Source organism: Leptodactylus fuscus, chromosome 4, assembly GCF_031893055.1.
Source record: "Leptodactylus fuscus isolate aLepFus1 chromosome 4, aLepFus1.hap2, whole genome shotgun sequence".
NCBI classification, from domain to species: Eukaryota; Metazoa; Chordata; class Amphibia; order Anura; family Leptodactylidae; genus Leptodactylus; species Leptodactylus fuscus.
Window position 1 is genome coordinate 102,923,764 of NC_134268.1, and position 25,320 is coordinate 102,949,083.

At 39.9% G+C, this 25,320-nt stretch overlaps 1 protein-coding gene across 6 annotated transcripts in view; it reads right to left on the reverse strand.

Annotated features, from left to right (window-relative positions):
• Positions 1–8,662: 8,662 nt before the first annotated feature.
• The window catches only part of NFATC1 (nuclear factor of activated T cells 1), a 156,029-nt gene continuing 139,371 nt past the window's right edge, over positions 8,663–25,320 (reverse strand). For all 6 annotated transcript variants that reach the window (XM_075270920.1, XM_075270919.1, XM_075270914.1 and 3 more), the window contains one exon: positions 8,663–10,474. In XM_075270920.1, the coding sequence (XP_075127021.1) occupies positions 10,472–10,474 (3 nt within the window). In that variant the 3' untranslated portion in view covers positions 8,663–10,471. The remainder of the gene's footprint in view (positions 10,475–25,320) is intronic.

Below are 25,320 nucleotides of genomic sequence, written 5' to 3' on the forward strand. Positions count from 1 at the left end.
GTGACCCAGCAATGTACACAAACTCAAGCACAGTGCAAAAATTCTCCCACCCACCACTCCTATGATTTATCTATCTGTCTGTTATTGAATAAATCCGACTAGATTTTGTTCTACTTCTCCTACTACTACTTTTCTGTAGTTCTATTGCGACTGTTGCCATTGTTTTCTTGTAGAAAATGGAGTGATTGCTTTGGATCATGCAGTGATGAATAGCACTGTCAATTTCATTCTTCTGATCATATGATCTGTCAAAGCAAAAGACTTTACCAAAGGGCATGTGAAAAAGGCCTACGAAGAGACAATAGAGAAATAAAGAATAAAGTGAAGTAACCACAAAGCAGTCACTATTTATTGCTTGCTTTTACGGATTTATTATTGATACTTTATAAAAGTAGGACATTTTATTGTATACAACATTTTTCTAGAAATTATACATTTCTATATATTTCACAATATTTATTACGTATTTACACTTGATTATGTCACTATTGAACAGTATATATGCTGTATACAGTACTTGGTATTGTCCTTATCACATTGTTTCTAAAATGCCCTGTGACAAGATTAAAATTCTGCTTTTCCTTTCCTTTCCTTATTTCTTTACTTTCTTCCTTCCTTCTTTCCTTTTTTTCTTTCTTTCTTTCTTTCTTTCTTTCTTTCTTTCTTTCTTTCTTTCTTTCTTTCTTTCTTTCCTTCTTTCTCTCTCTCTCTCTCCTTTCTTTCTTTCTCTTTTCTTTATTTCTTTCTTTCTTTCCTTCTTTCTCTCTCTCTCCTTTCTTTCTTTCTTTCTCTTTTCTTTCCTTTCTTTCTTTCTTTCTTTCTCTTTTCTTTCTTTCTCTTTTCTTTCTTTCTTTCTTTCTTTCTTTCTTTATTTTTCTTTCTTTCTTTCTCTTCTTTCTTTCTTTCTCTTTTCTTTCTTTCTTTCTCTTTTCTTTCTTTCTTTCTTTCTTTCTTTCTTTCTTTCTCTTTTCTTTCTTTCTTTCTTTCTTTCTTTCTTTCTTTCTTTCCTTCTTTCTTTCTCTTTTCTTTCTTTCCTTCTTTCTTTCTCTTTTCTTTCTTTCTTTCTTTCTCTTTTCTTTCTTTCTTTCTTTCTTTCTTTCTCTCTCTTTTCTTTCTTTCCTTCTCTCTTTCTTTTTTTCGTTCTCTCTTTCTTTTTTCTTTCTTTCTCGCTCTTTCTTTTTTCTTTCTTTCTCTTTCTTTCTTTCTTTTTTTCTTTCTTTCACTCTCTCTTTTTTCTTTCTTTCTTTCTTTCTTTCTTTCTTTCTTTCTTTCTTTCTCTGATATTAACATGAATCAGTTTCATTAACAGACATTAGTTTTGTATTAGTGATAATATGCAGTAAATAAGGAAATTCATGGTTTACACAATAACACAATTTTTCACTGTTCCAAAAGTACTTAGTTAAAGAAAAGAAAGGTCCGTCAGCCAATACAAGCAAGTCTTTTGGAGAGCTAGCCGCAGTAAGGAAAGCTCCTGTAGTGCTTCCTAAAGAATTCTAGCGCCTGCCATGTACATTTGGTATGTGTGTGGTCAGGCCTCTCCCAGAATATTTGATTGAAACATAAGCAAGAACTGTGCAGTAGCCAACAGGCGTTTTATCGCTGAATAGAGTCAGGCATGAGAAGTGATAAGAATTGATTTAAAACTGGAAAAGTTTGACCAGAAATATATTTTTTATGTGTTCCCTCTTCCTATTATCACTGTTTAGTCCTGTCACATACGGCCAGAAGTAATGTTGTTAAAATGGGAGCCTATTCCATGCTGCAATGTTTGTAACACTTACAGTATGTACCAAATCTGTTTAACTACTTGGACTGACTATATACAGTATGTGCATTTGGCCATAGAGTTTGTTATAGTCTCCAAATGTGTGTATATTTCTTTTCTGCAACTTTTTGTGCCTGTAGCTCTACTGTTGTGTGCAATGTATACAGTTTCATTACAGAGGTTTATTTCCCAGTCATTTGCTCCCTACCTTTGAGCTGAACAACTAATCATACAGTTATTTAGCTTGGACGTATAATTAATACTTGTTTGCGCTGCTCACATCTATAGCTGCCGCAGCAGAAAATTCAGACTTAAGTGAGCATGCTGACCCACACAAGAATTCATGATTTTGTTTTATTCTGCAGAATATACTACATAAGATTTGTGGAACTCGAGACTCTGGTGTTTTCTGGGACTTAATTCATTAATTGAGGACCTATTCTTAGGGTATGACCTCCCAGAAGTTTTATATGGACTGAAGAAGTCCGAAATGAAACTACTATTATACAGTGGGGTTTATTATGACGCAAAATGACATTATTTTGTGTAATAACATGGAAGTGAGCACTGAGCCCCAATCAAAGGCCTCAGTGGTCACTGACGTCATTCATAACATCTATAAGACCAGAAGATACTGGAAGAGATGCAGCAGAGCCCAGGAAAGGTAAGTAACACTGTTTGCATACTTCCTAACCATCTCAGAATCCAGGTCGTACCCCATTGTCGCGGTCAGGGGGAGGTATGTCGCAGTATCAACTCATCTGCATCCTGTCCGGATGCGGATGAGTTAAATACAATGGTGAAGGAGGAGCCATCCACAGACAGCTCCTGCTTCACTGCTCTGTGTGAAGCACATCCTTGTGTGCTCCGATCCCAGATGATGTCACTCACATTGCGCCTATAGCTCCCTGAACAGTCTGGGAGTAGAAGCTTGACAAAGCAGCAGGAGAGTGAGGAGAGATGAGTATCAGTGCTTTATTATGTTAAACTGAGGGTAAATGAAGGGGAGCATCAAACTTTCAGCAGATGAAGGGGGACATTAAACTTGGGGGCAGATAAAGGGGAGACAATAAACTGGGGGCAGATGGAGAGGACATTAAACTGGGGGCAGATGGAAGGGACATTAAATTGGGAGCAGATGGAGGGAGCATAAACTGGGGGAGGATGGAGAGGGCATTTAACGGGGAACAGATGAAGAGGAACATTAAACTACGGAGACAGATGGAGGGTGACATTAAACTGGGGGTATCTGAAAGGGGGCATTAAACTGGGGGCAGATGGAGGGGGACATTAAACAGTGGGGGTCAATGGATGGGAACATTATACTGGGGGCTAGTTGGAAGGGGACATTAAACCATATCTGCCAGCTAACCCCAGGGCTTAATGTCTCCCTTCTTCTTTTCCCCTCTAGTTTTCTCCAGTTTAAACTGGGGCATGAGGAAGGGGGACGTCATACTTTGGGACAATTGCAGGGGAACAATATAATGTTGGGGGCATATAGTATTATGGTGACTGTAGGAGGATTATACTGTATAAGGGCATGTAGAAAAATGGATTAAAATGAGCAGAGTCAATATAGAAGTGGATGGAGTCAAATTTGCTGTGCTGCACATCGCACGCTGCACATTCTGTCCCTCTTTTCGGAACATTCAAAAAGAAGACTGCAGGGGCCTCTATAGGATATTATAGTGTGTGGAGGGCTACTGTAAGACATTATATTGTGGGGAGGGGCCACTATAGGTTATTATGGTGTGTGGAAATACTATAGGGCATTATAGTGTGTACAGGGCCCACTACAGGGCATAATAGTATGTGGAGGGACCACAATAAGTCATTATATTGTGTGGAGATTGCTGGACAAGTACCAGTGATGTCACTCACATACCTCACCAGTCCCTCTCCAGCAGCTGCTGAGGCTGCTGATTGGCCTCAGCGGTCATGTGGGGTGCATGGGTTCTGAGGACTGAGGCACGGTGCACCAGCAAATGGACTGCAGCAGCAGACACTAAAGCAATAGGGAATATGTTATTCTTGTTATGTTACACCTGCTCCAGATACCTCACTTTTTGACCAAATCCTGAAAGGCTTTCATGACATCACTACTCACTACCTCTCTATACAAATGTAACAGCTGGCCCTCCTTATATAAATAATGCCCTCAATGAATAATGCCCCCTGCGACCACTAATTAATAATATTCCTGTATGCCATACTGGAAAATGTTCTATTTCTCTTCAAACAGGCCGGTTCCAAATGGGCCTTGGAGGGAGGAGGTTGAACCATCCACTCCATATAACTATTTGCTGGCTTATTGATGAATTTCTCCTGATCCATTTGTGTACCTGTTATTGCCACAATATGTTCTCCCACATATGTCAGATTTATACCTATGTTGATACAGCTCCCCATTTCCTCTTTGTATTTAATATGACACTTATGTTCCTTCCTAATATAATACTATGTTCCTATTCTTGCTATCATATGTCATCCTATTGACAATAGTATTAGGCTTGTTTCTATACAGCTACTCCTTGCCATTATATACTTAATATGCTCAATATTATGTCCTCTTATTGATGTCAGAATTATGCTTGTACTTATACAGTTCCCAAAGGCCATTATGCATATAATATGACATTATATTATAATATGGCATACTATATACTTATATACCAACCCTAATATCACTTTCTCTCTATCCATTATTCCATTTTTATCTTGTTTGTAAAGTCTGTAATATGATTTGTTAAAACTTTGTATCAAATTTTGCATATATTTTTTGTTTATATCCTCTGTGAAAGGCAACTATTGGCCGAACTGTCAATCTGAGAAGTTGTTTTTTCACTATTCTCTCACACTTGATGAACTGTGTATTTTTGTAATAAATTTCACTCGGATGCTTTGAATATATTTCTGAGTTCTTTGATTTTGAACTATGTAGTGACGTCATCTCACTTGCCTGCTTCATTATGCTGATGTCTTAGTTGCTGCTAGGGAACCTAGAGGCTGCAAGCTACTACATGCCTGTGCCCTTTAGGTTATAGAATAGAAGAGCAAGAAGCTAACAGCTTCCTGCTCTACCATGTATTTCCAGCACAATGATGTCCTGTAGACAGCATTTTCCTGCTCTACCATGTATTTCAATTACAGTGGTGTCCTGTAGACAACAGCTTCCTGCTCTTCCATGATTTTCAACTCCCATTGTGCCCTGTAGACACCAATATGATATAGTTTAAATTTATGTGCATTTGTGGTTCAAATCCCCCTCCCCGCTACACATAATATGAGAAGTGGTACTGTGCTGTGCAGTGTGCATGTATACACAGGATAAGAGAAGTGGTACTTTGCAGTGCTCATGTACACATAACAGGATAAGTGGTACTGCGCAGTACCCATGTATACAACATATGATCATATCGAGCAATGTATAAGGTACAGTGTTGGCCAAAAGTATTGGCACCCCTGCAATTCTGTCAGATAATACTTGTTTTCTTCCAGAAAATGATTGCAAGCACAAACTCTTTGGTATTAATATCTTCATTTATTTTGCTTGCAGTAAAAAAAACACAAAAGAGAATGAAAAAAAGTCAAATCATTGATTATTTTACACAAAACTCCAAAAATGGTCCGGACAAAAGTATTGGCACCCTCAGCCTAATACTTGGTAGCACAACCTTTAGACAAAATAACTGCGAACAACCGCTTCCGGTAACCATCAATGAGTTTCTTACAATGCTCTGCTGGAATTTTAGACCATTCTTCTTTGTCAAACTGCTCCAGGTCCCTGAGATGTGAAGGGTGCCTTCTCCAAACTGCCATCAAGAGATCTCTCCACAGGTGTTCTATGGGATTCAGGTCTGGACTCATTGCTGGCCACTTTAGAAGTCTCCAGTGCTGTCTCTCAAACCATTTTCTAGTGCTTTTTGAAGTGTGTTTTGGGTCATTGTCCTGCTGGAAGACCCATGACCTCTGAGCGAGACCCAGCTTTCTCACACTGGGCCCTACATTATGCTGCAAAATTTGTTGGTAGTCTTCAGACTTCATAATGCCATGCACACAGTCAAGCAGTCCAGTGCCAGAGGCAGCAAATCAACCCCAAAACATCAGGGAACCTACGCCTTGTTTGACTGTAGGGACCATGTTCTTTTCTTTGAAGGCCTCTTTTTTTTTTACCTGTAAACTCTATGTTGATGCATTTTCCCAAAAAGCTCTACTTTTGTCTCATCTGACCAGAGAACATTCTTCCAAAACGTTTTTGGCTTTCTCAGGTAAGTTTTGGCAAACTTCTGCCTGGCTTTTTTATGTCTCTGGGTAAGAAGTGGGGTCTTCCTGGGTATCCTACCATACAGTCCCTTTTCATTCAGACGCCGACGGATAGTACGGGTTGACACTGTTGTACCCTTGGACTGCAGGGCAGCTTGAACTTGTTTGGATGTTAGTTGAGGTTCTTTATCCACCATCCGCACAATCTTGCATTGAAATCTCTCGGCAATTTTTCTTTTCCATCCACATCTAGGGAGGTTAGCCACAGTGCCATGGGCTTTAAACTTCTTGATGACACTGTGCACGGTAGACACAGGAACATTCAGGTCTTTGGAGATGGATTTGTAGCCTTGAGATTGCTCATGCTTCCTCACAATTTTGCTTCTCAAGTCCTCAGACAGTTCTTTGGTCTTCTGTCTTTTCTCCATGCTCAATGTGGTACACACAAGGACACAGGACAGAGGTTGAGTCAACTTTAATCCATTTCAACTGGCTGCAAATGTGATTTAGTTATTGCCACCACCTGTTAGGTGCCTCAGGTAAGTAACAGGTGCTGTTAATTACACCAATTAGAGAAGCATCACATGATTTTTCAAATAGTGCCAATACTTTTGTCCACCCCCTTTTTATGTTTGGTGTGGAATTATACCCAATTTGGCTTTTTGACAATTCTTTTTGTGGTTTTCCATTGAAGACAAATTAAATGAAGTTAATAATACCAAAGAGTTTGTGCTTGCAATCATTTTCTGGAAGAAAATGAGTATTATCTGACAGAATTGCAGGGGTGCCAAAACTTTTGGCCAACACTGTATATCTACATACTAAGAGCAGATTTCTATACAGTACACATACACTAACCTCACACATTGTTTGCATCTCTTCCAAAGTGGTTTCTTGAGGATCTTAATAGACTTCATAACAACAGTATTGGAGGTGGACCTTCACCCTCAAAGGGAGAACAGAAAGACCGCGCTCGCCCAGATGGATACAACAAACTTTATTCGCACAACGCGTTTCGAGCCTATATTGCTCTTTTTCAAGTGCATACAGATCACCTTTCGATAATAAGTTTCCAGTGAAAACCACGATGGGCGAGCGTGGTCTTTCTGTTCTCCCTTTGAGGGTGAAGGTCCACCTCCAATACTGTTGCTTTGATGTCTTCCAGACGTGTATTCAGCTGCTGCTTATCCTATCTGTGCCATCCTCCTTATTATATACTACAGAGGTTGTTGTGTTCCCCACAACCTCGCCAGGTGAGCAGCCACTCTTACTGCTTTCCTTTGGATTGACTCATTTTCTCCAAATACTACACTAGGGCCAGCTCAGTGCCTCTTTTCTTTGTTTTCATGTGACTTCACTGAGAAGGTTCTTGAATGACTTTTGCATACATTTATGTCTAGGGACCAGGACAGATTTATTCTAGTACAGCAATCCTGCCATGACTACAAAGTTAGTGGGCAGTTTATGTGGCCTTAAGTCCAGAGTGGCCACCTTAACTAGCCACACTATAATCAGCCATTGTTGGGGAATAGTCCTGCTTTTAGTATCTTTTGAGTTTGTGTGCTCAAGAAATTAAAAAAAAAAAAAAAAAAGGAAAACTCTGCACACAAGTTCCCACAGTACAGAACAGGCAGTTTTTGGTGCATTTTAAGTCAAAGCCATTGGTAGAACCTAAAGAAACCTTCTTGCTTTGTCTAAAGATGACCAATTAAAGTGTAAACAGTATAAGAGACTGGAAGGAAGCCACAACAGTATGGACCTGAAGTTGCTTCATGAAGGAAAACCCTGTCCATAGTCCTGTTAGGGTATATGAAAAGTATAACGGGGGAGGGTACCCTGCTCTATATTACAAGGGCTGTCATGAGTGTGAATGACTGACATGTAATTTTACATTTCCCCTGCAAAGAAAATGTCTGGCTGATGAAGGTTTTATCTGACATAAAAATAGATATTTGCTAGGGGTGCCAAGAGTGATACCCAGGTCAACCAGCTCTTCACTCATGAGGCCATATTCTAAAAATCTGTACCGATAAGACTCTGCGTATATGTCAAGCAAATCTCCCAATCTATAGTTATATACCCAAGAGAAAGGGCTGTTTTTTTTGTTTTTTATTAATGTTGGTGAGTCATTACAGATGTATGCAACTATATAAAAACATCTGGGAGCTACATTTGGTAGACCATTTCTAATGGGAATAAATTCTGGACTGGTATGGTTCATGGCCCATTGAATAGATTTCCATCTGAACATTTTTGGTCTTAGTCCATAGCTTAGATTAGCCAAATTATTGGTGAACCTATTGTCAAAATAAACATGACCCGAACCTAATAGTAACCCAAGGGCATGATGGTTGTCTTATAGTTCTGGAATCCTGGGTGTTAATCTAACCTATGTCGGTACCTAGATGGAGTTCTTATGTTCTTGCCAAGTTTGAATGTTTTTTCTCCCATTCCCCCACACGACATACTCAAAGTGGTATTAGTCTCCTATAAAATGTCACCTAGTGTGTGTATATGTGTAAAACAGGGCAATTATAATGGCAACCCCATTGGTAACCAGGACTGATGACAATCTTTATACAGTGGTGAAGAATATGCAAAGCAGAGAGAGAAAACAAGGCAATACTGGCTCCATAATATTGCTTTATTGATACCGTTCAGGGATAGCCAGCATACGAAGTCTCTGAGCACTGAACTGTCTACTTGGTCATCTATTATACATATATCATGCAAATCTTATAGTGCTATATATGGGTAAACATCATTTGATTACACATGAAAAGTTAAAAGATAGTTATTACAATTATGAAAAGCCCGGTTTGTACAGAAAAGCCATATTATCTATTCCATTTATCACAGTAATGTGCAAATATTAAATATGGCTTTTATATTTTCTTTCAAAAAGTAAGACATAATACACAGCATTATATTTCTTCAAGCCAGATACCTTCAATCAGCTTGTAATTCAGGCATTTTTCCAGAAGAGGGCATTGATTACTAAGGCACAACATTAGTTACATTGTATTCTCAATTAGACCATGCTAGAGTTTGGTTACACGTCGTAAAAATGTATCACTAGTATTTAGCTGCTACTTGTACAATAGATAATAAACAGGATCATACTACATATCTTTACTGTACTCCAAATTATATTAACACATATGGACACAGTTCACATAGCACTGCATTGTCAGCCATTTTTGGTAACATTCCCGGCATACAGCCTGAGGCAATTTTGTGGCTTTCCAGCTGTTTTTGAATGACAACTCCAAGCATGCGTTGCCACCTGGCATTCTGGGAATTGTAGTTTAAGAACAGCTGCAGAGGCACATGTCAACCACCCCTACTGTAGAAGAATTATAGATATAAGGCTTTTTGTGAAACCAAACAATTATTTACAATCTTATAGTCACCTATGTACAAATTACACTTAGTTTGTTGCTTTTACTCTACTGAAATGTGTTGTATTTTATCTAAAGTGCTTGCTTTCAGGATTGAGCAACACAATGCATACGATATACTGCACTTGGCTGTGATCACGATGAACACCCAATACAATGCATGGTGTTATTATATGACAGGCAACATCCTAGCTTAATATATAACTGCCTTTGATAATTTGCTAGGTGAGGAGAGAGGCGCATTGCTTAATTTGTCTGTAACCCAATATGCCTTAAAATTGAGCTAGTTATGTCAATGGCAGGAACAGATGTTTGATACTATTAAGCATCATCTAGGGATTAAATCATGTTTTAACATGCAAGTATGTTTATTAGATTTATGTGCTTTTATCTTTTGTGTGCTCTGCTTCCAAATTAAGAACAGAACATTCTTTTATTGAAATGGATTTCTTTATATGGATTAAATAGAATAGAAAGAGTAAGATTGGTGATTTTTGAGGCGCAGAGATTTAAGGCAAGTTTGCTGGATCTTTTGTACATACATCCAATCTTTGCCTTTTTTTTCTTCCTCTTGACAATAAAGTCTGCTTTCACCCAAATCAGCAAGTCTAACAATTGCTTTGTAGTCCATTGCACCGAAAATACTTCTTTTGGTAGCAAACAGAAAGCTTTTTGATTCATCCTAATGCCACAAATATGAACATTTAAGGCACTGCCGGCATCCAGTGGTGCCATAAGAATCAGTCGCGGTTCCTGGCCCTCAGCGTTGTCAAGTATTTCAGTTAGATTCCATACAATACATAGTCAGAATGTTTGTTTCATGTTTTTTTTCTTGAGATGATAATTCTGCTGAAGACTAAACACATCTGCTGTAGCGGAGATAGAAACTCCATATTATGAAGAAAGGGCCTGGCGGTGAGTCCAATCCAGTCTTCACTTTAGCGCAGAGAGCGGACAGATGTCTCTGTCTGATAAGTCCAGGATTGTCAGAGCTATGTGTGGACATTGTTGCAGGACAAGTCATTCCTTATGATTTCATTTACTGCAAAAATAAAAGAAGGGAAAAATTGAAGCTACCCGGTAAAGTAATGAAATATATACATTTACAGTCTTATGGTAAATACTTATATAAACAGTACTGGCAGAGTAGGAGCATCTGTAACCAGTAATAACTACATGTACCTAAGGATACTATAGTATACATTCTTATAAAGCTGATACATTGGCATAATAATCTGGTGCAAAGAATATCTTGTTTCTCCAAAAATAAGCCCTACCCACTTGTTACAGTCAGTGCCTCGAGTGCTAGGCTATCTGACATCACAGTGATGGATAATAGGTAAACTGTACCTCCCAACTGTCCTGGATAAGTGTCTCGCTACTTCCCACTACACCAGGGCAAAATCAGCTCATTTGTTCCTAAGCTCTAGAGTCCTGCTTCCTGCCTCCCGAGCCCACCTCCTGGCCGCTACTATACTGTGGGCTTGGGTACCTTCGCGACCAGATGTCAGATGCCACCTCTGCTCAGGGCTCATTCATATCTGCGCCCAGGACTCCGTTCTGCCAGCATCTTTCAAACCCATTCATTTGAATGGGTTTCATATGTGTTCCGCCGTGAGCGCCGGTGAGCGTTTTATGCTCTCCACGGCGAAACCGTTTTTTTTTTAACCGGACACAGAGTTGGATATGCAGTACTCTGTGTCCGGTTTAAAAAAACGTTTTTGACACGGAGAGCTCAAAACGCTCAGTGGCGCTCACGGCTGGACTCGGCATGACAGGTTTCCGTCTTCTGCCGGCAGAAGATGGAAACCTAATACGGAGTGCCGAATACTGGTGTGAACCCAGCGTCACTCCCACAAACACAGCCACTCCACTGCAGCACCTCCCTCTTAGCGTAAAGGAGAGGAGATAGAGAGGGCCGGGGGCCACTGCCACACAAAGTGTTTAGAGAGAGAGTGCCAGTAAATTTAAGACCCACTGACCCTGCACAATCAATTGTGAAAAAAAATCCCAGAAAAATAAGATTTACCACAAAAATAAACCCTAGCTCTTTTTTTCAGAGAAAAAAATAATATAAGACCCTGTCTTATTTTTGGAGAAACAGAGTATGTACACTGAACCACAACCATAGATAAAATGGATTCTGCATCGGAATAGAAAATAATAGTAACATACAAAGGATATTCATGGTATAATAAATCAGAGAAACAACATTTACACCAAAATACAATCTTTGTGAGGTGAAATGTCCGTTAGACACAACTGTGATCTTGGATTAAAGTGAGACTTGGACAGAGAGGAGAGAATAACAATGGTTAAGATGAACTAGACTCGAAGTTTTGAGACATTGAAAGAAAATGATTCTTTTGGCCAGTAGGTTGTTCATAGAACAAGCATGTATAGTAGTCAGATATAGTAAGGATGCAAAAACTGAGGACTTGGATAAAATGAAGTCTATAAACCAAAACTGCTTTATTTCCTTTTATGTTTTAAAGCTGTGCTATGTTTCCATGCCAGGACAATACCATAGATATTATACATATAGATATGATGTATCAGCTAATATTAGTCTTGGGGGTCGGTATCACCAGCTGGCAGGAAATAAGAAATAGATATCATAGATATAGACTACAGACATTGGGGCAGACTAATACAGACTAAAAGCTAGACAGTGCGACCTGAAAAAGTGTCTGATGTTGTTTGATAAATCTGGCTTAAGGGCCCCTTCACATGGCGTAAGTGGGGCGCTCATTTAGACACGTATACACGTGTCTGAGCGCGGCGCTTCAAAACAGAGCCCATTGATTTCCATGGGAAGCGCGCGTATATGCCGATATACGCGCGCTTCACATTGAAATCAATGGGCTCTATTTTGAAGCGCCGCGCTCGGACACGTGTATACATATCTAAATGAGCGGCGTGCTTACACCGTGTGAAGGGCCCTAAGGCTGAAACCCCATATTATGGAAACGCAACTTTTTTGTTGCAGATTTGTGAACCAAAGCCAAAAATCACTACAAAAGGTATAAGAGATATATAGGAAGTTCTTAGGATATGTTCACATGGAGGAAAAGGTCTCAGAAACCTTTTCCGCCTTGTGAAAATTCCGCGCAGCTAGCTGTGACGGGATGCCGATGTAGCATTGGTATTGGACACCACGGCTGACTCGGTCGTGGAATCCGTGGCAAGATAGGTCCTGTCGCTTCTTTTTTCCACTACTAGCTAATTTTAAAAAAAAGCAAGCAACTCCTAGTGAAGTCAATGGGAGCCATTTTTGCAGGCAGATTTTGAGGTGGATTCCAAAAAACTCTGTATGAACTAGCCCTTATACATTTCCCTTCTGCTCAATCCACTCCTGGCTTTGGCTAAAAAAACCTCAGCAAAGTCTACAACAACAAAAAAGCTGCAGTTTCGCCACGTGGGGGTTTGGAAAACATACACCATCCTGCTTCAGGCAACCACATGGAGACATCCTCGCATCATGTGAAAAATTGTTTGCTTTGGCTTGCATAGGCAAAACCAAAAAAAGTCCCAGAGCTTTAGAAAAAAAAGTTTTATGTAAATGAGCGGTGTTGTTGTTTTATATTGTTTAATCTCTTTTTAGCCATTTTCTTAAGCTGACACTTTCAAACATGACCCCTGGTATGTTTTCCTACTAGGAAACTGCTAAAAATTTCCAAACAATGTAGCAGCGAGGCCTGGGATCTGAGCACAGCTGGGAGCAGCCTGACTTCCGAGTACAGACATCAGCTCTCAGCTGCTACGTCTCATCTCCTCTCCATTTTCCAATGTTAATTCTTCAACTATGTGTTATAAAAGTAGCAAGACAACAAAGTAGAAGCAATAATTCTACAAAAACACGATCTTCAGATGGACAGATAAGACTTTGTTAGTCGGTGCTTCTTGTGTCATTGTCGTCTTGTCCTGTATACTGTCAGGCTATACAGTTCCCACACTCATCATTTCATGTCAATTTATCAGCCTGTGTTTTTTGGCAGACGGACAGGAAATGACTGAACCTGGCAAAGGCCATCTAAAGCAAGCTGTACAACATCCCTCCTGTTTCCATCGCTCCGCAGTCCACCCACTCAATACCACCTCTGCCACCACAAGCACCTGATTACCACAGAGATATGCTAAATGTCAGAAGATGCAAACACCCCAATCTTCTCCTCGGACACAAAGAAAGTTCTGTTATGAAGAAGTAAAAGGGTCCCCATAGCTATCTTCTCACCCGAACAATAATCTAGCTCAATGATAAGAGAATGTTAGGATGTGGCAGCATAAGCTTCCTGATAAGATGTATGAGCAGCAAATGATCAAACCTTCGATACCTGCAGCAGGTAGCCTCAGCAAGGATAAGTCTGAGAAGATAATGCAGCGGCTATGCTGACTACTGAATATTAAAGGGAGGTGATCACAAGATGGTTCAGAGTCAAGATTCCCAGAAGTGCTGAGAGTTTTTATTCTACAGCTGATTTATTTTTACGCTGCCTATTGTGCCGCTATACACTGTTCTGTACATACATTCTGATGCATCTGTAACTCTGTCAGCTCCCTAAAATAAACGTATGAACAGAGAAACATCTGCTAAAATGAGAAAGAGGAAGAAATAACATACTGAAGACTCTCAGTATGGGTTTCCCCAGCACAACCCACCAGAGCACCTGAAAGCTGCCTCAAAGGGAATACCCTGGTGGGCGTCAGTGGAACAGCTATCCATATGTTTGTGACAAGTAAAGCTGCACCAGACAAGACCCCACTGCCTGCTCGTGAATAGCTACTGGCACATTTTAGGATGAATATCATCATCCACAACAGATGAATCCACAGGAACATTGTATGTGCAGCTGAATGTGTCTAAACCATGAAGATGTACGGAGATTGCAGTTTGCATTGGCTATTATATGTATGGTTTTGATGCACCATACTGTCACGGCAAGCCTAATGCCATCCACAAGGGATACTCATGATCTTGTGTAGTCAGTCAATGATACTGCAACGGAGGAATAATGGAGCCTACCAGCAACTGTGGGATCCAGCAAAATTCCTACTTGGGGTGGGTCAAGCCCTTTATTTATAAACTTATAACAGGGTGTAACATCTCAAAGTAGCACTCAGTTGGTTAACACACTCTCAGAGCCCCATTCTTATTGGTTACATTTCATTACCCACTTTCCATAACTCATAATGGCCTATTGGCTAATTGTCACTATGAGCCCATCTTATTCTAACATAAAGCTTCTAACTTCACATTGGCAAATGTCCATTATTATATTATAGTAGTTTATGCAAAGTCATGATCTTCTCCAGTTGTCATCTTCAAATTACTTATTGTGCACTTTAGAAATTAAAAATATTACACAATATTCTGAAACTCAGTTTATAATAAAAGGGATTTCCTTCACAATATAAATGATCTTACAAGTATTTAACTAAGTAAAGTAAAATATAAGAGAAGCCAGTTCAATCATCTGTTTGTACTTTCTGTCTTTAAAACTGTATAGCATGTTTGGTTAAAAATATAAGCACAGTATGGGGCAACACAGTGGCTCAGCGGTTAGCACTGCAGTTTTGCAGCACTGAAGTCCTGGGTTTGCATCCTGCCAAGGAACACATCTGCAAGGAGTTTGTATGTTCTCCCCGTGTTTTCATGGATTTCCTTCCATACTCCAAAGACATACTGATAGGAAAAATGTACATTGTGATCCCTATATGGAGCTCACAAACCACATTTTTTAAAAAAAGGAAAAAAAAAATATAAGCCCAGTATTTGTGTACAACAGAATGTGGAGCCTTTTCAGTCAATTTCAGCCATTTGTGCTGCAGACTTTTCTTTCTTCTTTATTCACTAACAAGAAGCTGAGGTGCAGCACAGCTTTGTTCCCTCTTTCTATGATCCTGCAATCTCATATTGACCCCTCTCTTGACCCTCCTTCACCATTTACACATTGCAGTGAGAGTGACTGCCTGGTTGCATTAGGATTGATGCTGCTGTAATCACACGACATTATTTAGTCAAGGCCCGTCTTCAGCCATACATATACAGCTTGTAGTTCCTAGTTTGGGTAAGATAAGAAAGTTATATTTGATCTATCTATCTATCTATCTATCTATCTATCTATCTATCTATCTATCTCCTATCTCTCCATCTAAATTATCTATCTATCTATCTATCTATCTATCTATCTATCTATCTATCTATCTATCTATCTATCTATCTATCTATCTATCTCTCCATCTAAATTATCTATCTATCTATCTATCTATCTATCTATCTATCTATCTATCTATCTCTCCATCTAAATTATCTATCTATCTATCTATCTATCTATCTATCATCTCTCCATCTAAATTATCTATCTATCTATCTATCTATCTATCTATCTATATCTAAATTATCCATCTATCCATCCATCTTTTCCTACTTTGCCTCATATTGAATCACAGCCTAAATATAAAGTAATTATAGGACTGTATTAGTTAGTCATCACCTTCTTTAGGCACACAGATAGCTTGTAATTCCTACTTTGGTTAAGATAATAAAGTTACCCAGTCTCTCTCTCTCTCTTCCTGCTTTGCCTCATATGAAGGGAGTTGAATAGGCGGCCTAAAAGTAATAGTATCTACTACACGGCATAGAGCACAACAGTTTTAACTCTAGTTTAGAAGCGTTCATTTACACAAACTGTGTCACATATCCTTATAACAGTGATTCCCAACAGGGGTGCCTTGGAAACCTTTCTAGGGACCACAACATTCTGCTTGGGAAGATGACCCCATGCCTTCATGCAACACTATCTGCATGCTTAGGATGCTTTTTGCCTATTGGATAAAGTTATTTGGTAGGAGTGCCAAAAGGAATTTTTTTGTCAGGAGTCTGAAAAGGCTGGAAAACACTGCCATCAAGGTTTTCAAGTGGATCAATGGAGGTTGTTTGTAACACTGACACAAAGGGGACACCCTTTTAGTCAAAGGGGTTCCCTGTATAGACCTGAGTGCTGCTGCACAATAGGAAGGGGGTTTTTTGTTTTTGTTTTTTAAGAAAAATATATACAATAAGATATTTTTTTCCTTCTGAGAGTAGCTAGATATAAAAGTCAGGAAAACCCCTATAAACTTCAGCAATCTACTCGGTTCCACACAATTTTTATTATTCTGTGTTGAATACCTATATTACATTGTGCAGTTTTGACAATAAAAAAAGTTTTCTTGCCTACATTACATTCTCAGTAGCATAAATGGGCTATATACATAATAGTCTCCCTTAAAGTCATTGTCTGACTAAGAAAATAAATTTTTATAAACCTTATTAAGGAATGTTCAGTTAATAAGAGGGACTATTTGGTCTTGACCATCTTTTATTAGTCAGAGTGGAGAGAAGCTACAAAGTTCATCTCTCGCTCACATCTATATATCAATGAGAATTATGTAGTGCCATAATTCCTATGTGATGGCTCTAAAAGAAAAAGATGTCTTACTGTCACGTCCCTTGCAGACAGCAGCTGAGCGCCGGGGGTCCCATCAGATCACCTTGTGATCAGCTTATTTTTTGGTGGGGACCCTTCTAACTTAAAAAAAAAAAAAAAAGAAAAAGACATTCCCTGTGAGGCCTGGTTTACATCTGCGTTCGGTATTCTGTTCGGGAAGTCCACTTGGAGACCCCCTGAATGGAATACTGAACGTATTAAAAATCACTATGTTATGCAGTTCTTCATGTGTGTTCCCTTGTCTGTTTGTTTTCCCCCCATATCTGTATCAATGTTGTTTTCGTGGCCCTGTACTTTTGGGCCTTCCATCCCTTTATTATCATAGCATGTTTTATAATGCAGTCTGGAGTGTCTCCTCCATCTTCTTGTTCATAGGCGAGGCCTGCGAGCGACTATGCCTTTGTTTTTTCTGTTATATTTGAAAACTTTAATAAAATCAGATTTGTGTGGACACCACCAGAAAACCTATAATGGGGTCAGTGTGCTTTTCATTGGTCACCGCTTTTTAATGCGTTCAGTATTCCATTTGGGGGGGGGGTGTCCTCAAGTGGACTACCCGAACAGGATACCCAACGTAGATGCAAACCAGGCCTAACAAAGAATTAGTAGGAAATAGTGGGGGATGTAAGTATGGGAGCAAGAATGGATTTCTCTGAAACTAGTAATAACTGAGCCTTATTTACTGTAGATGCAGTCACAAATCAGTCCATAGGTTAAAGGGGTTGTACAGGCAAAAATAGACACCAAAATTATTATTTAAATAGGCTGGGGATGGTGAAAAAAATTAAAAAATCTCCTTTCCCAGGTCCTTTCTTGTCCTGCGGCTCAGTTGTTGTCTTCGATCGCATGTGACCACTGAAGGCTAGTCAGCAGACTCAGCAGCCTCAGGAAAAAACCAAGGATGTCACAGCCGGCAAGAAACTACAGAGCAAGAAGGCAGCTGAGCTGCAGGACCAGACCAAACGAGGAGGACACTGGAGCACCCAGGACAGGTGAGTATGGATTTTTCCTATTTTTTCACTTGCCACGGCCCATTTTAAAAATCATGTAATTGCCTGGACAACCTCTTTGAGCATTTAAAGGTCTGTGTCTTACTTTTTGGCACATGGATGTTGCATACAATAGCTTTTATGTAGAGTATCTGCAAACACACTGTGGTAGACTGAAGTGTACTATACAGTATGTACATATAAATTATAAAGTGAAAGAACTTTTTATACTCTAGTATGGAGTGTTAACCCAACATAATATGAGTGTAGATTCCCTCTAATCTGGTTGATTGTCTAGTTTCAAATAGCTAGTTGCAAATTTAATATTAGACTCAAAGTTGTAATGCAATATCCATAGTGAAGAGCGAGTACAGTAAATGTCTATTGTGCTTGTGATGATGTCATATACATGCATTAGGTAGCTCATTGAATCCTGCAGTTGAATTGTGTAATGCTTAATTTCTTGTCTTGTGCATTTGGGCCTATAGAGGAAAAACCTTCTATGGAAGAGTTTTCTAGGCATACTCTGTGACCTGTGCAGAGGTCATTTCAATAAAACACTGAATCCTCCAATGTATTGATAAGTGAGGTGACTTCTACACCTCTTAATGAAAACAGGAAATGTCAGCATATCATTTGGATTAGTTGCCAGAGTTAGAATTGCATGATTTTTTGGACTTTTTAATAAATATAGAAAATAACATAGACAATTTTTTAAACCTACTAAATTTTAATTTTAAATGGAGCTGAGCTGAACTTACCCAGTACATTATGTGGACAGAGGTGTTGATTTTTCTGTAAGAAAATAGTCAAGTTTTTCTAATTCTGTACAACCTCTTTAAACTCTCCTAAACCAATTTTACCAATTGAGCTTTTTTTTTTATTTTTCAACAATTACTTTGTTATTTTCCAGCTAACTCATCCAGCAATCGCAATCAACAATATTATTTTTCCATTTTCATATGCAGATTTTCCATTAACAAAAAAACATGATCAGTTGAATAGCTGAGAACTTCAGGTAACCCATGACATTCACCACGTATTATACAGAATTGGAGGATGAAGTTGCTTGCTTGTTTAAAACTATCAAAAAGATAGTAAAACAGGATGTGGCGAGCTGTTAGACCACACATAAATGTACTCAGTTGAGCATGTTTTTTTCTGCACTCCCACGTCTTTCATTTCTTCAAGTTAGAAGATGGAAACTCAATGTTCAAGAACAGAAAATCACAGCAGCATTATGTGAAGCTTGGTCATACCCTGATTTCACTGACGGTGTTCTATTTCACTTTGAAAGTGGATATTAATAACAACAGATACACATGTGCATTCATATTACTCATGTATGCTATTATTGTCACAGTCACCAACCAAAAACACTTTTATTGGTGATACGGTAAGAAATGGTTCATTTTGACTTGTTTATTCTGAGTAAACTTTATAGGGTATTATTTTAAATAGAAAATAACTCAAAATGTGACTTTGAAGAATAGTAATTTTTTAAACTATACTATCTGCATTTCCTGTTTTATACACTGCAGTACCTATGAAGGTTGAGCTCACCCAGGGTAGTGTCTTCATGTGTATCTTATAAAACCAAAAAGTTGAAGTATGAGACTAGGAGCACAGGGCGGCGCTGACATGGCTGTGAGGCTACCAGAGGCATGGTGTTTCTGGTCTTTTAAGTGATCTTTAAGTGACCCATGATATTACCAGGAAACGTCTGTTTTACCCACAAAACTGTGTGAAAATTACAATCAACTATACAGTTTTATGGGTGAAACGGGTAAAACAAATGCCTAATCACCCTAAAAACCTTAGTATGCTGCTGTGTTTTTAGCCAAAGAGCGACCATGTCACACTGATGCCACAATGTAAACCTGGAGTAGGGGTGGTCAAACAAATTAGACAGCTGGTAGCCCATTGCAGGAGCGTATGTACGGGGGTGTTACACAGTTAAATCCATCCCCTTATGGCCCCTTAAGTAGTCCCCTTATGACCATAGTTCTACAAAGTAATGGCACATCCAGATGGGTGCAGGAAGATGATTGGTGCACACTAGTAGACTGCACACTAGTGGAATGCACTGATCATCTACCGCTTCCTGATCTCTGTTGTGGTGCCAGGACATTCATGAGAATGATAATGCTCATCATCATAATCAAAGTCCAACGCAGTCAGAGAGCGGAAGAGCTTGTATGAAATTGGGAGAGTGGGAGTTGGGGAGAAGATGGCACCTTCTTATCAGGCAAACATCATTCCATCCCCAAACTCCCCCATAAACATGCCCGCTTGAATTGGCCAAAACACTGAAGGAGACAAAGTCTTAACTGTTTTGAAATGCAGATGTGGGGAAACATTCGGTTGCCCCATATATATTAGATTGTTGGCATCTCCCATTGAATTTACATCTGCAGCCTATAAATCAGGAGTGTCAGTAGCTGGAGGTGGATGAGCGGCCTCTGGAATTCTGAAATCCTCCTGCGGGCCGGTCACAGCCCTACGATTACTCTGTTTCAGAAAGTGAATATTTTATTAATGAAGGTATATCAGACAGGACCAATAATAGCATTGTCCTAATACATTGGGAAGAATGTATTTTCTATAACAATAATAACAGCAATATACAAATGTCTGCTCTAAGTGGATTGTGTTTCTGATGTAATACCTAATATCTATGGTCTACAAGGCTGCAGGGTGGTAAATACTTTCACACTGTCCAGGTAGAGTCATGTGCACAGAGCACTGAAAGGAAGTGAGACATGATTCTAACATATTGTTTTTCCTCTGTGTCCACAAATAGAAGCTGTATGTGAGCATCTCGCTGGCGTGCTATTTTTAGCTCATAGTGCCAACCACAATGATCTGGTAACTGATATTTGTAAATGATATTCTCCTCTTTTTGTCCACATACATGTAATTTCTTCACTTTTCTTACTCCCACAATATATTGTTTTTCTATTATTTGGCTTTCTTTGAGATACCAATTTATAATAGCAATATATCATTCTGCTTTTAGTAATAATAAAATGATACATTGTACACAGCTTATTTTCACCAATCGTATAGCATGTGTGTATGGCAGAATCTGAAATACAGCAGGTACATTTCTATATACTAAATTTTAAGGATCATCGAGCTCCTCAGCCTGTCATATGTGAAAAGCTTTGTTCTCAGGACTGACTCAAGACTTGGGCAAAACCCGCTATGCTGATTTGCATTCTGGGAAGTGTAGTCTTTACACCAGGCTCTGTACAGTAACTGTCCAACTGCATTAGGGTTGTGCAGCCAGCAGAATGGTGACTGCTGCTCTGGGTTGTACAGGAAAAGTAATACAATGTGGCACATTTACACATACTCAGTAAGCCAGTATTCATTTTCTATGTAGCATGTTGGGCTGTAATTGGTGTGCCTGTTGTGGTACATTGCTCTTTATAGAGATGAGCGAGTACTGTTCGGATCAGCCGATCCGAACAGCACGCTCCATAGAAATGAATGGATGCACCTGGTACTTCCGCTTTGACGGCGGCCGGCCGCTTAACCCCCCGCGTGCCGGCTACGTCCATTAATTTCTATGCGAGCGTGCTGTTCGGATCGGCTGATCCGAACAGTACTCGCTCATCTCTACTCTTAAACAAAAAAGTAGTGGTAAAGAGACCCTATTAGAGGTCACACCACTTTTTTGTGATACTTTTCAAGCTTTGGAAAAAGGAATTGTGGCCTATCTTTAGAATAGATCTGTGGGGGTGTGACAGATGAGACCCCAGTAGATCTGCTGTCCTGGGGCAGTGCGGTTCCTGGAATTGTTTCCTCCGGTCCTTCCTCACCCCAGAAACTACAAATATGCTAGTCCATGCCCTCATAATCTCCCGCTTAGATTACTGTAATACCCTTCTCCATGGCCTCCCGGCGAACACTCTCGCCCCCCTCCAGTCCACCCTAAACTGTGCTGCTCGCTTAATACACCTCTCCCCTTTTCTTCATCAGCCGCTCCCCTCTGCCAATCCCTCCACTGACTACCCGTTGCCCAGCGAATAAAGTTCAAGTAACTAACGTTAACATACAAAGCCATCCACAACCTGTCCCCTCCATATATCTCTGACCTAATCTCCCACTACCTGCCCACACGTAACCTCAGATCCTCCAAATACCTTCAACTCTGTTCTACTCTCATCCACTCCTGACACAACCGCCTCCAAAATTTCTCCCGTGCATCTCCCAAAGTCTGGAACTCCTTACCAAGACACATAAGACTGACCTCCACAATCACAGGCTTCAAGAAGGCCCCGAAGACTCACCTATTCAGGAAGGCCTACAACCCCCAATAACACTACTGTCACCACACCACCATCTGAACAGTCTCCCCCTCACCTTCTGCCTCTATCCCTCTTCTCTCATAGATTGTAAGCCCTCGCGGGCAGGGCCCTCTATCCCACTGTGCCAGTCGGTCATTGTTAGTATTATCTGTATACTTTGTGTACCATATGTAAACCCTCAAATGTAAAGCACTATAGTATTAAAGGCACTATATAATTAAATAATAATTGTTTATACAGACCTCAAGAGGGCAGTGCTGCTCTACTGAAATCCGCTGCTGAAAATCATATGGAGCAAAACAGCTACCGGCATGTAAACAGTACAAGGAACACATCATCTGCTGTTATCCCCTTTAACATAGCTATTGTCCCTACTTTTCAATGCAGCTGTCAACATTAATGTTTACCTGAATGATGGATAGAAACATAAGACTTTCCAGTTATATCCTTCCTCATTGACTGTAATGTTATAATAGAAATGGAAGGTCTCTTCCATTGGTAGATGTTTTCTTAGTCAGGTTAAAAAAACTGAAAACCAATGAAAGGGACCTTGTATTCAATCAGGGTACATACAAATGGCAACTCTTCCATTTGTATCCATTAATCAGACAAAATGTAATGTCCGTTGTTCTAATCCTCTACTGGATCAGAACGACGGACCTCTGATGGTAGCGTGAACACAAACTTTACACAAACCGTTGTGAACATTATATTTTAAATAGTCTTCTGACTGTAATTGGCTGACCGCACAGACATCCAAGAAAGCCTAGCTGAGCTGACTAGACATTGTCACCTTATTGTATCATTTATTGGGGTCACAGTAGTCAGACTCAGTTTTCATGGTTTCTTTGAGCCATCAAAAAGTAATATTATAATCATATATCGACTCTCCTCCTCTAAGTAACTATGTGCAATGACACTTCTTGATAAAATTAGAAAACATGACAACTTAAGTGTTTGACAGTAATCCTATAATACATAAAAGATCTGAAGATAAAAGAGATCCCCTGTTCTACAACATAATCACGAGGGTGAGCACTGAAAGGCATGTAAGCAGTTATAACATGAGCACAAGAGTACATAGGAAAAGTCATGAAGTAATGGAAAATGTATCGTAACACATTCTTGCAAGAGTTCATCTGTTTTTTTTTTGTTACTTCAGGTGCATTGGATTTGTTTAAAGTTGAAGCATTTGTATCTGTCTAATCATAATAATCTATAGCTGTAGGCCATGCTGTTTTTGGAATGGTAGACTGGATAGAGGCGTTGTTAACTGACAACAAGTAGCAAGTTCTAATAAAACACGATCCTCCCCTAAGCATGTGGTTTTGGCAGCCATAACTAGCATTGTCAGATGTGACTGTCAAACAATGGGGCAGAAATATTTTCCTACCTTCTTCTACCTAGACTTCGAGCCAAATCTGTATGGTATCAGGTTGGACTTTGTGTAGACATACATGTCATCAGAGGTTTCATTAGGGTGGAATCCAGGGAGAAGACACAGTAAGTAACATAGCTGGGATAACCCGTTGTGAAATTGCTGTGGGCCTCGTAGTTTCCTGACACATGCCTAGCCTGTTTATGTTACACATTCACTATAGAAAAGAAGACTAGCAGGGAAGATATTCCATTTCTATTAATACCCTGGTTGTTTGTTTTCACTCCTGTGCTATACCCTTCTGACAGGTCCCAGCTATTCGCATGTGTATTCTCAGATACTAGACTGCAGGATCAGCATGTGACTATTTCATCCTGCAAGAGATTCAACTTTCAAGAACTGAAGGGGATATTTTTAGAAAAGAAATAAGAAGGCCTACCAGAAAAAGTCTATTTTTTTTTTTTTTTTTTTTTTTTTAGAAAAAGATGAATATTTCTTTGTGATCTATTGTAAAACTAAGTAGTACTCTATTACTATTTATTAATCTGATCTAAGTGGTTCAAATCCAACCAAAGGCAATATCTGCATGGAGTAGGTACGTCTTCCCTAGGATAGCATGGGTTTCCTCCAACATGCCAAAATTATACTGACAGGTAAATTGGCTTCACTTACAAACAACTAACCCTTGTGGGTGTTGAGGATGAGTGCCTGTATGGCAGCCAATAACTCCACAATGCTCCCTGCGCTTTGAGTCCATGTAAGAAAAGTGCATTACAAATGTTTGTCATTATTTGATATAGTATTGCCTTTCCTCTAGCATATTCCTGTCTGGCCATTCTCTTTGGATTAACAAGCTATTTTTACATTTGCTTAATGTATTAAAGTATTAAACCTCATGTGTGCATGTTGATATGCATAGAGTTGCTCCCATGTGACTTGCCCATGGACCTTTTAATAGTATATGAGGTGTGAGCACTCACTAGACATGAGATGTACCCACTGGGAGTCAGAAATCAGGAGGGTATCAGATCGTGATCCAAATAACTGGAGGAGAAATTGATTAATGCATAAATTTACATCTGCGCAGTGGCGTAACTAGGAACGGCGGGGGTCCATGGTAAACTTTTGCACATGCCCCCCCCCCAACCGACGCCCGCTGAAGACCCCGACCGCCCCTCCCCACCGCATGCCCCATAGTTGCCCCTGCACACAGTATTATGCCCAATAGTGGCCCCTGCTCACAGTTTTATGCCCAATAGTGGCCCCTGCACACAGTATTATACCCCATAGTGGCCCCTGCACACAGTATTATGTCCAATAGTGGCCCCTGCACACAGTATTATACCCCATAGTGGCCCCTGCACATAGTATTACACCCCATAGTGGCCCCTGCGCACACAGTATTATAACCCATAGTGGCCTCTGCACACAGTATTATGCCCCATATTGAACACCCATGAGCATTTATTACACTCTGCGGTATTTTCAGACCCCAGAGTATAATAATCGGAGACTGAGAGGAGATACAAACATAAAAAACAATGTTACTTACCAATCTCCAGCTCCGCTACAGTGCTCAGTGGTGTCGGCCTTCTTCAATGATGTCTGGGACGTCACATGACCCGGGACGTCACATGACCGGGCCCTGCGTCCCGGCTCATGTAACATCAGGGAGCGTCCAGAAGTAGGCCCGAACCTGCCCGAAGCGTGGAAAG